This window comes from Brachyhypopomus gauderio, chromosome 5, assembly GCF_052324685.1.
Source record: "Brachyhypopomus gauderio isolate BG-103 chromosome 5, BGAUD_0.2, whole genome shotgun sequence".
NCBI lineage: Eukaryota > Metazoa > Chordata > Actinopteri > Gymnotiformes > Hypopomidae > Brachyhypopomus > Brachyhypopomus gauderio.
Window position 1 is genome coordinate 28,647,129 of NC_135215.1, and position 13,256 is coordinate 28,660,384.

The 13,256-nt window shown below is 39.5% G+C and overlaps 1 protein-coding gene and 1 long non-coding RNA gene across 7 annotated transcripts; one reads left to right on the forward strand and one right to left on the reverse strand.

Annotated features, from left to right (window-relative positions):
• The first annotated feature begins 1,315 nt into the window (after window positions 1–1,315).
• LOC143515022 (uncharacterized) lies at window positions 1,316–9,748 on the forward strand. 5 transcript variants are annotated; one of them, XR_013131005.1, is made up of 10 exons: window positions 1,316–1,640; window positions 4,656–4,746; window positions 5,115–5,508; window positions 5,590–5,692; window positions 6,981–7,040; window positions 7,183–7,234; window positions 7,417–7,464; window positions 7,616–7,827; window positions 8,097–8,208; window positions 8,956–9,748. XR_013131005.1 is itself a non-coding variant. In XM_077006906.1 (9 exons), the coding sequence occupies exons 2-7, from the start codon at window positions 5,433–5,435 to the stop codon at window positions 7,197–7,199; spliced, it is 354 nt and encodes a 117-aa protein (XP_076863021.1). In that variant the 5' UTR covers window positions 4,602–4,746; window positions 5,115–5,432; the 3' UTR covers window positions 7,200–7,234; window positions 7,417–7,464; window positions 7,616–7,808. The 5 variants fall into 5 exon arrangements, 2 of the variants coding, with proteins under 2 accessions (XP_076863021.1, XP_076863022.1); XR_013131004.1 differs by lacking the exon at window positions 1,316–1,640 and adding an exon at window positions 4,303–4,493; XR_013131003.1 differs by lacking the exon at window positions 1,316–1,640 and having other exon boundaries at window positions 4,602–4,746.
• Window positions 6,276–9,028, reverse strand: LOC143515024 (uncharacterized). Of its 2 annotated transcripts, none has more exons than XR_013131007.1 (5): window positions 8,954–9,028; window positions 8,306–8,460; window positions 7,563–8,147; window positions 7,161–7,246; window positions 6,276–6,410 (listed from the first exon to the last, which is right to left on the reverse strand). It is a non-coding gene; the product is annotated as an uncharacterized LOC143515024 (long non-coding RNA). The 2 variants fall into 2 exon arrangements; XR_013131006.1 differs by having other exon boundaries at window positions 8,306–8,450; window positions 8,954–9,025.
• Window positions 9,749–13,256: the final 3,508 nt, after the last annotated feature.

Genomic DNA, 13,256 nt, shown 5'->3' on the forward strand with positions numbered 1-13,256 from the left:
CACCCACAGGGAAGGGTCCGGAGCCGTCACCGTGACATTGGGTTGTGATATCAAGACAGACAATCTTTAATATACAATAAATCCTTACCCCTTAACTTTTGAGGTCCCTCAGTCTCACAGTATAATATACCTTATCACTGGTATATGTGGTCATATATAAACCTAGAAGAGTGTTCATTCCATAAATAATTGTTTATCAGTTTTAGATACATAATACATATATTCATTTATCATTATTTTCTGTTTTAGAGCAATACAATATATGGTGAATCCAATGCAAGTGTTTGTAGGCAGGTCCAGTCAGAAGCATTACCCATGGTGCCATGGCTGGTGAGCACGCGCAGCACTAAATATTATATAATATTAAATATACAGTTGTTTATTAAATAAACAACACACGTGCAAAATACAATGTAGACGAGGGACAAGTGAGACGGATAACGCAGGTGAACGTACTCAGACACGCGAACGTCTACGCACACAGACGAACGTACTCAAACAGACACGCGAACGTCTACGCACACAGACGAATGTACTCAAACGGACACGCGAACGTCTACGCACACAGACGAACGTACTCAGACACGCGAACGTCTACGCACACAGACGAACGTACTCAAACAGACACGCGAACGTCTACGCATCTGCGTAGGCATGCAATAAATATTATTTTGTCCACGAATGTGAATGTGTAGAGAAAATAACGAATTAATGTAAATTATCAAAACTGAATGAATGCTTCCCAAACAAGAGCAAAACTGCATCATCTTTATAAGGACCGTGTTGTGAAAGCACTCTTATTTCTCTTTAGGGGTTAGTTTCTGCTATTGTCCCTTTAATTGTTTATTTAGGGTTTTTCATTCATTTATTTGTTGTTTGTTTACTTGTTTTGTGGTGGCAGAGCACTCTAAACTCAATAGTGCCTTTAATAGCCCAACACCCACAACCATACCAGTTCTATGAAACACGTCGGTGCTGGACAGGACAGATTATGGCTGAAAAATTCATCAACATGTGGCTGATGAATTGCACAACATATGGGCTATGGTCAGTAACTATAGGCCTACACTTATAAAATTCATCTATAAAATATTATTATGATTTTTAGATTTACTCTTATATTCATGTTATTGTTATAAAACTCCCACTCAAAATATACTTATTACACACAAAAAAATAATCTTTTGAACATAGCTTCCCCAGACAGCACAAGTACGTCTCAGAGACGTCGTATTTACATCAGTATATCGTAGAAACATCGCGTTCCATTTTCGAACGTCGCAAATACATCATATGCACATCTAATTTACGATTTAAAGCGGGAGCGTCATATTCATCGCCATTGCATCGCTGCGACGTCAAAACAACGTTTCCCATCCTGATGTGGCAGAGTGAGATTTTTGGGGCAACCCCACTCCCTCCCTAATTGTAAATTGCGGTGGAGCCGTGTGAGTCGCGGGGTAGGTTAATCCTGGCATTATAAATAGCGGGGGTGTGGTTACGGGTGCGGATTCCCTTCTGTCATCCGGTTTTCCCAGCACCTCTAACGGTGGCAAGTTATCGTTGTTGGGCCTGGCTTCCTTTGGTGGACCAGCTTAATACCGTCGGGGTATGGCGCTTCTTTTGGCGTCTGATTATCGGTGCGTGCGGTGCGCTGAGAACTAACATGCTCTGCTGTTTCGTCGCAGTTCGGTGGGCGCGTCATTGGAATTACTGTGCTGATCTATCTACCACGGGTGGGCAGTTACTATTTGCCCTTGATTTTACAAAACGTTGGCATATTAAAGAGTTTGCTAAGTAATGTTTTGATGGATTGATAGCATCAACAACAGCTGCAATGAAGGCATGGATAGTTATGTCCTGTGTTCGACACATACTGTGTTGTATGTGAGTGCTGTGTTTGTTTCAGTCTGTTAGAAAAATCATGTACTGACGAGGCCTGACAGCAGTGCATCCTGTTATATTTAATACTGAGATATAATTATAACGTTATTTTTCTGTATATTCTAACTGACATGCATATACATTTTAAATTAAAGTTATGGTGTTGCATCTGTAAAGATGGTTGGTTGTGTCTATATGGCTACAATGATTTTGAGCTAGAATCAACAACATTCAAACAAAAAGTGAGAGCTACTGCACATTTATAGAAATAATAGAAATAATTGGTAATATTTTTTATTTTACAGTTAAATAAATAACAGCAGAACCTAAAGCAAGAAGTTTACAAAAGAAAAAAAAAACACCAACAGTGCAAGGTTAGGCCAAGTATTTACAACAATAATAACAGCAACAACAGTAATTTAACAAAAACAATAATTTAAAATCACAAACAATAAACATCACTAATAATAATACATCATAATAACCAGCCATTAATGCATTTTATTTGCAAGCTGGACATGTATAATCTTTATCAACTGGAGGCTTCTGGACACAGTCATGGTGGTACCATCTCTCACAGTTGTCACTGCATATCTGGAACAAATGAAAAGCAGGTCTAACTGAAAGGTGCCCATCTAAAATGTAGAAATTACTATCATGCTTTACATTTTTAGTCCAAAGATTTGATGCAGTGCTCTATTGATAAGTGCAAAGATGTTACAAAATAAATGATTGAGAATTTACTGCACTCATTTGCATGTCAGAGTTAGCATATTAAACTGCCTAAAAGGTGAGTGTAACATTCTGCTTGACGCAGAGCAGGGAGGCGGACACAAACGCTGAGAAGAGCGAGATTTATTCAAGGGGATTCCATAAACAGAGTCGTAGTCACGGGCACGGGTCATAACGGGAGGGCAATCAGGAATAAGAGTGTGTATTACAAGGGCCTAGAGGTAGAAGCCTGGATGCAAAGCAGTGAAAGGATGAGCCTTTTGAAAATGAAAATGTGAGAATTAGACCTTCCTTACTTGAACAGGAAGCCAGCATGGTGTTTTCAACAAGAATCACATGTTGACAAACAATATGAGCTGCAGTATTTTGAATGCTTTCTAGAAGCCAGCAAAATGTGAGTTACAGTAGTCAAGTGTAAAGATGACTAGAGCTTACTGATGTTGCTCGTATTGATTTAGCATTTCAAGAGAAAATATCAAACTCATGAGGAGCTCCAGCAATGACACTTGAAGGTGAGGTTGTGTGTGAGCCATCCCAGGCTACATGACCAGATAAACCCTGAAGATAGGATGAGAACCAAGCATCACAAGAAAGTGATGAAATTCACATGTAGTTCACAGTATCAAAAACAGTAGACCAATCTAGTAGGATGTGAACAGATGAGAACCTTTTCCTGGCTTTGTGGGGAGGTTTTGTTATTGACAATACAGCAATATCTGGTGAATACCCTGGTCTGTACCACAGATGGTTGACTTAAAGAAATTTGTTCCTCTCAAAATACTAATAAAACTGAGAAAAGACAGCCTGTTCCAAGGTCTCTGACAGAAATTTGAGAAAATGGGTCTAATTCACAGTATAACTGAGCATAATTATAAATGAGTATAATTCGTAGTTTGTAGGATTTAAAGGATCCCTGAGAAAATGCTATATTATGACATTATGTACGACTAATAGCCTAATATCTCATATTTGTAGTACTAATATCTCAACAATAGTACATGCAGATCAATGTATTTAGATGTGTTGCTGCGCTTACCCAGTTTGTTTGATCATGATCCTCCATTCCACAGTAATGGCACAGGTTGCTCAGATTGTCTGAGATGAAAGTATTAATACATTTCCTCATTTTTACATGTCAAACATATGTCCATACAGGATGTGGTACTAATTAACTAGCATAAAACGTATATTATTTTAATAAAGAACATGCATTTCAGAGGACATAAATTTTATGCCATTTACAGTGATCAACCACAAAGACAACTCCTCCAGGAATCTGGCGTGAGTCATGGCAATGCCCAGCCTCAGCTCATTGACTGCCTCTTGAGTGGTTTGGGTGTTGACAGCCATTTCCTTTAATATGCACTCCGCAAACTAAGGACAGTTTAGATCGATCAAAATGATAAGCCTGCATTGCTAAATAATAAGGTTGACTGTTAGACAACAAAATCTTTAATACAAGTAACTAAAAGATCTTGACAAATGCCACTTGACCTTCATCATCATAATTTGGGTTCAAGTGTAAAAACGGATAAAGTTCTTGTGAACTTTTAAATTAAAATTATAATGTTACAACAACTGCTGTAGTCTACTGTACACTCACGTTCAAAGCCAAGACACCACCACGATCCTGCTGACGTGCATGATGGAGAGTGCTGCACGTTACAGCCTGTCTTTCGCAGGAACGCCCTTTAGTGTAATTATGACAATACACACTCTTATTCTCAAAAATGCATTTGGGATGATTTCTAGTATGTGTATGATTTATTGTGATTTATAATACCACTGTATATTAATAACTTTGCTTTATATTTACCTTGTTGCTTCCAAGCACCTGCCGTAAAATGCACCCCCTTGTAACTCAGTCTCTGTTGATGGTAGGTCAAATTCACTTTAGAATTACATAGCTGAGACCATTTCATGTTGATTGAGTTTCATTAATATAGGACAATACAGTTAAGCAATGTATAATCATCCTTCTCTAATACATTTGTCCTGGCAAATTACTGGGGGTCAATACACTCGCCATGACGTTCTAGAATGTTGACGTATAATGGAAAGGACCAATGAGCGTCCAGCAGTCCTGTACCTGTGGGTGAGCAACAGACGGACTTCTTCAGGGAAACACAGGTAGGTTATGTAGTTATAACTCTACTGAGGTAAAATAAATAATGAAGTAATGTTTAATAACTGGTTGTTTCCAAGAATCTAACTATCTCTGAAAGTTAAATCTTAGCTATCCATTTTACTACAACGGCCTACGGTTAAAGTGTTAGCATCTAAGCTAACCATCATTTTACTACAACGGCCCTGACGGCAATCGCGCGAGACAACACCGCGAATTCAAACCAGCTTGTCCGTTAGCTGTAGCCTAGGTTAGCTAGCTAGTTCGCATTAGCTTAGCTTCTTTGTAACTAAAAGACAAATCAGTATGACAAAAAAGGGAAAGGGAGTGTAATCGCTAGTGTTGTTGGCTAACTTATTTCCTTACTTTTTAGATACACTACACCAGGGGTCGGCAACTGGCGGACCGCGGTCCGTATCCGGACCCGAACGCAGTCCTGTCCGGACCCAATCTCATTCCTGATTAACTGGATACGGACCCAAAAAAACCATATTTATTCATTTTGACGGGAGAATTAATTTTAAACCGGAGTATTTATTTCAGGGCTATTGAAAAAAACACTCCGTCACGAGTGTTACGTTCACCACCCCAGCTCAACAACTTGCGTTCGCCACCCCCCGGACCTCAGGTGACAGCTATCTGCCAAAATTGGACCGCGGACAAATTTAGTTGAGTACCCCTGCACTAGACAATGTCAACAGGAAATGGAAGACATCATGTGACACATCCGACCTTATTTCCGATGGAGAAAACGGACCTAAATCAAGGTACATTCATCTTCCACTGAGGTAATCTAGACATAAGTATATATTGTGATTTAGATGACTTCAACTATAACTTACTTGCAGATCAAAAAAGAGACCATGTTGGTGGTCAGATGAAGAGTCTCAACCAAAGCAAAGAGGCCCAAGAGCAAATTACCTCGGCCACCACCACCACCACAAGTACACAGTAAGCACAAAAACACCCAAATATTGTGTAGGAGCAGGATTGAGAAACCCTGATGTACAGAATGTTCTCTACAAATATATTAAACTCCAAATAATATGTACATACATAATTAAAATGCACTGTCCCTTACTAAATCAAATCAAATATATTTGTATAGCACTTTTCACAACACAAGTTGTCACAAAGCGCTTTACAGGATTTACAAGGTTAACAATACTATGGGTCCAAATCCCTAATGAGCAAGCCAAAGGCGACAGTGGCAAGGAAAAACTCCCTAGATGGTGGGGAATAGGAAGAAACCTTGGGAAGACCAAGACTCAAAAGGGAACCCATCCTCCATTGGGCGGCCCGTTAACACACAAATTACACAAAAACAAATTATACAGATGAATACACAAGTCACAAACAAATCACATAATCAGGCTAAGTATAAGGTAACTAGAATAAAAGTTCTGGGTGTTGATATTGTCAATGTAAATGTCTTGTGATGAACGCCAGGTTTTCATTCCGTGTCGGAGTGATGATAATGGTATTGTAGTCTCCAACTGCAGTCCTGTGAACGAAGTGAAAGTGAACGGAATCTAACAGGCAGCTAATGTAATGACGATAGTATAGGACTAATGTCCTTACCTCTTCTTAGCTCCAATATCAAAACCACAGCTTACAGCCAAGGGGAAACCAGTAAACCCTCCAAACACTTGTAGGTACCTGATCATACCTGCATTGAAATACAAAAAAGAATGACTTAAATGTATTTATATTCATATGCCATTTATGTATTCACAGCCCCAAGTCTACCCAGAGTAAGGCAGCATTGGATGGAGGTTAACTTCAGGGATTTCACTAAACAACGCTAAAAGAAATATATCAGCAATGTTAACATTCAATAAATCTCCTAGCAGAACTACTCGCACACAGAATAGGGGCCAGGAATCCAGTCGACACTTCTGAAAATGAGGGGGAAAAGTGTAAAACAAAGAAAACCTGCATACTTCCACATTATACCTACTAAATTAATACAACACCACATTTCAACCCATTTAGAAACATAAATAGATCACTTTATTAATCCCAGAGGGAGTCACGTATTGCAGCATTGTTATAATAGTATTCATGATGCTAAAAACACACTTATTGTGAACATTACACTTTGCTCTGCTGACACCACTCAGTGGTCATATTCTAATGGATACTTTTCAAAGTAAGAAAGCACTGCTGATCTAAACTGTCATTACAATCTGATCAATTAAGTCTGATTAAACCTATTGTGTCAATGTTTCCCCCCCAGCATCAAACCCGCCACTACACAGTCAGAATGTGGATTTTAGAACAATGTCCTCCTATCAAAGTAAGGTTATAGGGTACAGTAAAACAGATACTCCATGTAAACTTCCCTAAAATGCAGACAGTATCTGCAGTGTACCTTTATAAAGAAATTACAAACACATATGAACACACATGTACTTACCAAAGACATATTCTTTCCACAGCGCCACAGCCACAATAGGAGTCCTCCGATTGGTCTCACATCTCCACCTCATGGTAGGACACATACTGAAAGTTTAAAATGTTTACTCTAAGCAGTGCAATATTACACATACACTGGGTCTTCATATTAAATATTTGTTGTTGGGCACAGCAGTTTAAGGCAATGTCCTTATTTTATCCTTATTTTTGTCCATTGCATTGACTCTAATTACTGCATGTTTTTACTACTTTTTTAGCATCAAGAGCTCGCGCCTCAGGACGTTTAATACCCTCCCAGTGCACTCGTATGTTTTCAAAAATTTAATTCCAAACAAACTCAATTTCACTAAACATCCTTGCTCAAATTAAATATATCAATGTATATAATAATGTGAATGCAAACCTTTTTGAATATTCATTTAAATTTTATTGTTGTGTATGTTATATATGTCACAGCCACTGATTGATGCATCCTTGAGGCTATTGGTGAGGTGCAGCTGCAACTGCAGCATTTAACTGCAGTTGTTCAGGCAATGGCAGGAGAGAGGAGCAGAAATCTTCCAACACCACTGGAAGAAGATCTGGAAGAAAACATACTCCCCCTCCAGTGTGCAGAGGATTTCGTGCGTCTAGAACATGATTTGACCAACAGTGACACAAAAAAAAAGGTCAGTACTGAAATATACCATTTTAACAAACTCGCACAGAGTACACATTTTGTAAACATCTTGTAAAAGATAAACATTTATTTAGGAACAAAGTAATTATCTTTTCTTTCGAGTACAAAATTAAGAACGATATATCCATCCATCCTGAGGGTTGATTTAAGGAACATTATTATGAACTCCTTAATGTTTGTAATCATACCTTTGTAAATTTTAAAAACCTTTTATGAATTTGGTCCCTGGTTTTTATTTATCTGTCTGTCTGTCTACAGATGTCAAAGCTGTCATTAGATGGGGGCAGTCAGGGCCTGGTGGTTAGGGAACTGGTGTGGCAGAGGAGAAAAAAAGGAATTGGGCACACTCGCATCAAGGAACTTGTAGTATGTAAGTATGAAAATAAGACCATAGTATACCAAACATGACAAATATAGTACCATAAAAAACAAATCACAAATAGCTTTGTTTTATAATTGACATTTACCGTCTTGGTTGGTGATCCTTAGTTTTGATGTGTATAGTCACAACAGGGGTGAATAATCTTATCCACAAAGGCTTCATGTTGGTATCAGTTTTTAAAAAATTATCATGTGTGCTTCTGCAGCCAAAGTGCCCCTTTCTGGATAGAACTGGACACCACTGAGTAAAATAACTGACTTTTTAAGAAATTTTAAGATGGCATATCTCAGAAATGATTTGCAATGCATATTACATGAAACAATTCAGTGTCACTCTTAAATCTTAAGACGCACATACATTTAATTAGAAATGCTTGCCTTCTAATATGAAGAGAAATTAGTGCCAAATTGAAAAGCAGTCATTGGAAAAATGTATTCAAAGTATAATATCCATAGTGCCGTATTGCTCTAAACCACAGGCATACTAATTAGTACCTGCACTCATCTGTTGTGTTTTCATCCCTCTTTCCATCCCATTCATTTTTCCACACCCACAAGCCATAGAGTTTCTGTATCTGAACAGCCACTAAACTTCATGTACACAGCTTTTCATTAGCACTTCTTAGCAATAGTGCCTAAATGGCTTATTAGCAACAGGCTCATCCTTAGGCTCAAAATTATCTTAGAAACTAAAACATACAAGTAATTTTCTAATTAAACAATGTTGTACTTACAGCATCTGCGATGAGAAATCCTCAGCTGTCCCACCCATGTGAAGCTGATGCAGAAAAGTCGATGAAAGACTGGCTTCATCTGGCGCCTGACAGACTTCATCGCGGAAGACCACGCTGAATCAACGTGATCAAGTCGATTTAAGCCCTTCGTGTTCATACATGGACAGTTCCGTTTTTGTTACAGCACTGAGAAAATGATTTACAATATCATAGTTAAACAACGACAACACTTTTATTATTATATGGTGTTAAAGAAAGGAATACGGAAGGACAAGTGGTGGTAGATTTTGCTAAGAGGATAAAGATAAAGATGGCTGTAGTTAACACTTACTTTAAGAAAAAGGAAGAGCACAGGGTAACATAAGAGTGGGGGAAGATGCACACAGGTCGACTATATCCTCTAGGAGACAAAACCTGAGAGAGGTTAGTGATTGCAAGGTGTTACCAGGGGAGAGTGTAGCTAAACAGCATAGGATGGTGATATGTAGGATGGTTTTAGAGGTGAAGAAGAGGAGAGTGAGAGCGCCACCTAAGATCAGGTGGTGGAAGTTAAAGGATGAGGACTGTTCGCAATTGTCATGGACAGACTGACACGCAATTCCCGAAAGATGATTATTTTGAATAATAATAATAATGTGATTTACATTTTATCATTTTTTAGTAATTGTTTGTTTATGCATGTGAATTGGTTCTAAAATACAACTTTTCAAAATAATATTTTATGTACACTTTAGAATTTGTTAAGTTTTTGTTTGTGCATGTGAATTAGTTAATACAACTTTTCAAAATTGTAAACTGGCTGTCTCTTTACATCTTTTAAACTGGTTGTCTCTTTAAATCTTTTAAAGGCAAAATCTGAATAACAGGAAATAGGAATTAAACTCCACAAACAACTATTTCGTTATCTAGCTAGTTGTCTACCTGGGATTATATGCAGAACAAGAATAAATAGGCTACTGCTGCTCGCGTGAAGATCTTTAAAAGAACAAAACATGCAAACTCTGCGAAAACGCTAGACGGAATAACGGACTCGCATGGCTTGATCTAAAAACGACGTTGGTAAGACGATGTATAGACGCTTTAACGATGAAGCTGTAAGCGTCGTATAAACATCGTAAATACAGCTTAAAAGCATCAGATGATGAACGTCGTTCGGAGATCAGATGGACGTCGTTTGAACATCAGGTAACGACGTCTATGCGACGTCGTGCCAGTGAGCAAACGACCGACCGCAAATGCTTTAACGACGTAACTGTGAACGTCGCATAAACGTCTTGCCGACGTATCTGTGCTGTCTGGGTCTGTGATGAGAGCTTTAGGAGAAACATTAGTTCAGTTTTGGCCCTTCTATCAAAGACAAGTGCAAGGTTTTTGAGTTGTGACGGGCAGGGTGAGCAACTTAAAAAGGAAGCGATCACGCCAAGTCTCAGAGAAATAGGATGGTTTAATAGAAAGAGTGCAAACCAAAAACCCGTGCATTTTTCCGAATGAAGGAAATAATAACCAGCAGTCAACTGGTACAAAGACAAGACATATATAGACGAACAAACAACCCTCAGGTGAGACGGATTCACGGGTTCCGCCCACCTGAGGGACGAACATCACGTGACCAAAAACAGGACCGCTGCCGCTGTAACCGGGGGCGACCGGTAGGGCCCCACCCCCCCACAACGTGACATGAGTCATGAAATGTTTATCTCTAGAGAGAATTAGAGTAGTGAACCAGAGCATCACTCTTCAAAGGACCGTGTCTGTGCTCCCTGACTATCACAAACTGCATGACAACAGCTGTGCTATAGAATCTAACTATGCACCTATAAACTGGCTGTAAAGAAGAATTTATCTCATGTTTGTTCTTATATAGTGTAATCCACAGAACCCCCTAAAACTGCAGTTTACTACTTCCATAAAATTCGAAAACGCTGGTCTTACTGTTCTGTTTGCCACTATATATTTCAGAAGCACATCTGGCAGTCCAGTATCTGATCAGCTTCCCCACTGCAGTGAGGGATCGAGAAGTTTCTGAGCACTGAGAGAAACAGCAGCAGTTATCTGCCAAGCTGTGGCTCACAGCATTATGGGCAGCTTAAGCAAGGCTGTATAAGGCAATGTTTTGATCTGGTGATATGTTATCAAAGAGATGCACTTACAGTCTCACTCCCCCAGGTGATGCTGATGTTCGTGCATGATCAGCGCTTCATCAGACAGTCGTGTTTCACTTGGTGTTCAGGGTTTGCTTCTGGTGGTTCCGAACCACCAGCTGGTTTATATATATATATATATATATATATATATATATATATATATATATATATATATATATATATATATATATATATATATATATGCTGGTTTTACTATTAAAATACTGGCTTCTCCAGTTCTATCATGAATACCAGTATATCAGCAATTATGGAGTAAACTGTTCAACACAGAGAAACCCTTCAAAGGGCCTTCAAAGGTTCAATGTAGTACATGTTGATGTTTGATGTATTGATAATATATTATTTCCCTTAATTCATAATCATGTGTTAATACATGATTACATCAGAATTGTTTGGTAATGGTTGTGACATCATCAAGGGAAGAGTGAATAGAGAATGTGAATTGCCAAGAGCTTTTTTACCACCACAACAGGTGAATGACAGATATAGATCACCAAATATAAAATAAAAAAATCTATTAGGTCTCAAAAAAGCATTTTAGATCTACAGAAGTTGGCTTCTGTGTCAGTGCAAGACAAAATGCAAAGCACATGGATTTAAAAAGAGACAGTGATTAAGGTGAACGAGGGACTGGTGTGTGAGTGTGATTATTGATTAGTAGTCTGGTGATTGGGATCAGGGGATTGGCTGTGAGGAGATGTTGTGTGTGTGTGTGTGTGTGTGTGTGTGTGTGTGTGTGTGTGTGTGTGTGTGTGTGTGTGTGTGTGTGTGTGTGTGTGTGTGTGTGTGTGTGTTTGTGTGTGTTCTTTTGGCTGGATACCATGACAGACCATGACAATAGTAATGGTTATGAGACTAAACCTTCCCTCTCAGGTCTGTGCTACAGTAGCACTACTCTGCCCTTCTAACCTTTCTCTTCTTGTCTAACTCTCGCATGTCTGTCTGATGAGCAGTGAAATAAGGTACACCCAGGGTCCGCTTTATGGCAAGAAGTTCTCAGTTGCTGATGTTGCAATTATGTTCTGCTGGGGTCAATTTCTTGGAAAAACATGTAACCAGATACAGCTTAATGGGTGCTCCCTCCCTTACTGAAAGCACACCCCTATTTCCACTTCAGAGGCATCCATCTTGAGGATGAAAGGCTTCTCTCAGTTGAGCATAATCCCGTGAATGACAGGCTGGGACCAGGAGAGTCAGTAAGGAGCACCCCAGAGAAGTGAGATGAGCAGGTGGTGAGGGGGTGGTGATGGGCTGATACCAGTACAAGATCAAGGTCAACCCCAGGAAACCCCTGAGTCTCCCTCATGGTCCCGGGTCATAGTAATTAACACATCACCTGAACCTCCTTCTGTCATGAACCCTCTGGAAACAGGATGTAACCTATGAAAGAAACAGTGATTAGATGGGACCTGCATTTTTCAATCTTGATATATAATTGATACAGGTCCAAGATCCTCACTGATACTGCCCAAATGTGAAGGATGCACTCATCTTCCATGTTCACCCAGAAGTAACTAGTGGAGCAAGCCCCTGAGAACTTAATTGACAAAAGCCTAAAACATCTACAATGAGCTGGCGAGACCATAATACATCACAAGATGTTTGTCTGATGGTAGTTGAGAAGATGGCCCTCCTTCATCATGCAGAATGAGGAGGAGCAGGTCCTGGTACATAAGCCCCTAGTAGTCGATGCATAGTCTCAAGATCAGTGCTCAATGTCTCCAGTACCTGATGTTCCCCCACATTACGGTCCTAGCCCTCACGCAGAATAGGAAAATGAGGAACACCACTCTGGAGTGATCTGTTGGAAAGTCTGAAGGGTTATGCACCTTAAGGTGAACACAGAATAGGAAAATGAGGAACACCACTCTGGAGTGATCTGTTGGAAAGTCTGAAGAGTTATGCACCTTAAGGTGAACACAAAAACCTGCTGCATAGTGGGATCCCTACCATCTTGGTACAGTTAAGAGAGTTTGGATTTGAGTGAAACAGCAGGGGTGACTTACCTCCTCTGGTGAGGTGAATGGAGCCACCCCAAATCACAGACATGTTCTAGGTGGGTCCATTGTGGGGGTGAGTCACTGGAGTTGTTCTCATACCCAGCTCCTGCTGAAGGGTGATGGCCACCTGCTACAAGC

Coding starts and splice junctions, on each gene's coding strand:
- LOC143515022 (XM_077006906.1), top strand. CDS start 5,433: ATGTCAACAGGAAATGGAAGACATCATGTGACACATCCGACCTTATTT. Junction 5,693..6,332: donor ACCACCACCACAAGTACACA/GTAAGCACAAAA, acceptor ACCTCTTCTTAG/CTCCAATATCAAAACCACAG. Junction 6,393..6,478: donor AGTAAACCCTCCAAACACTT/GTAGGTACCTGA, acceptor ATGTATTCACAG/CCCCAAGTCTACCCAGAGTA.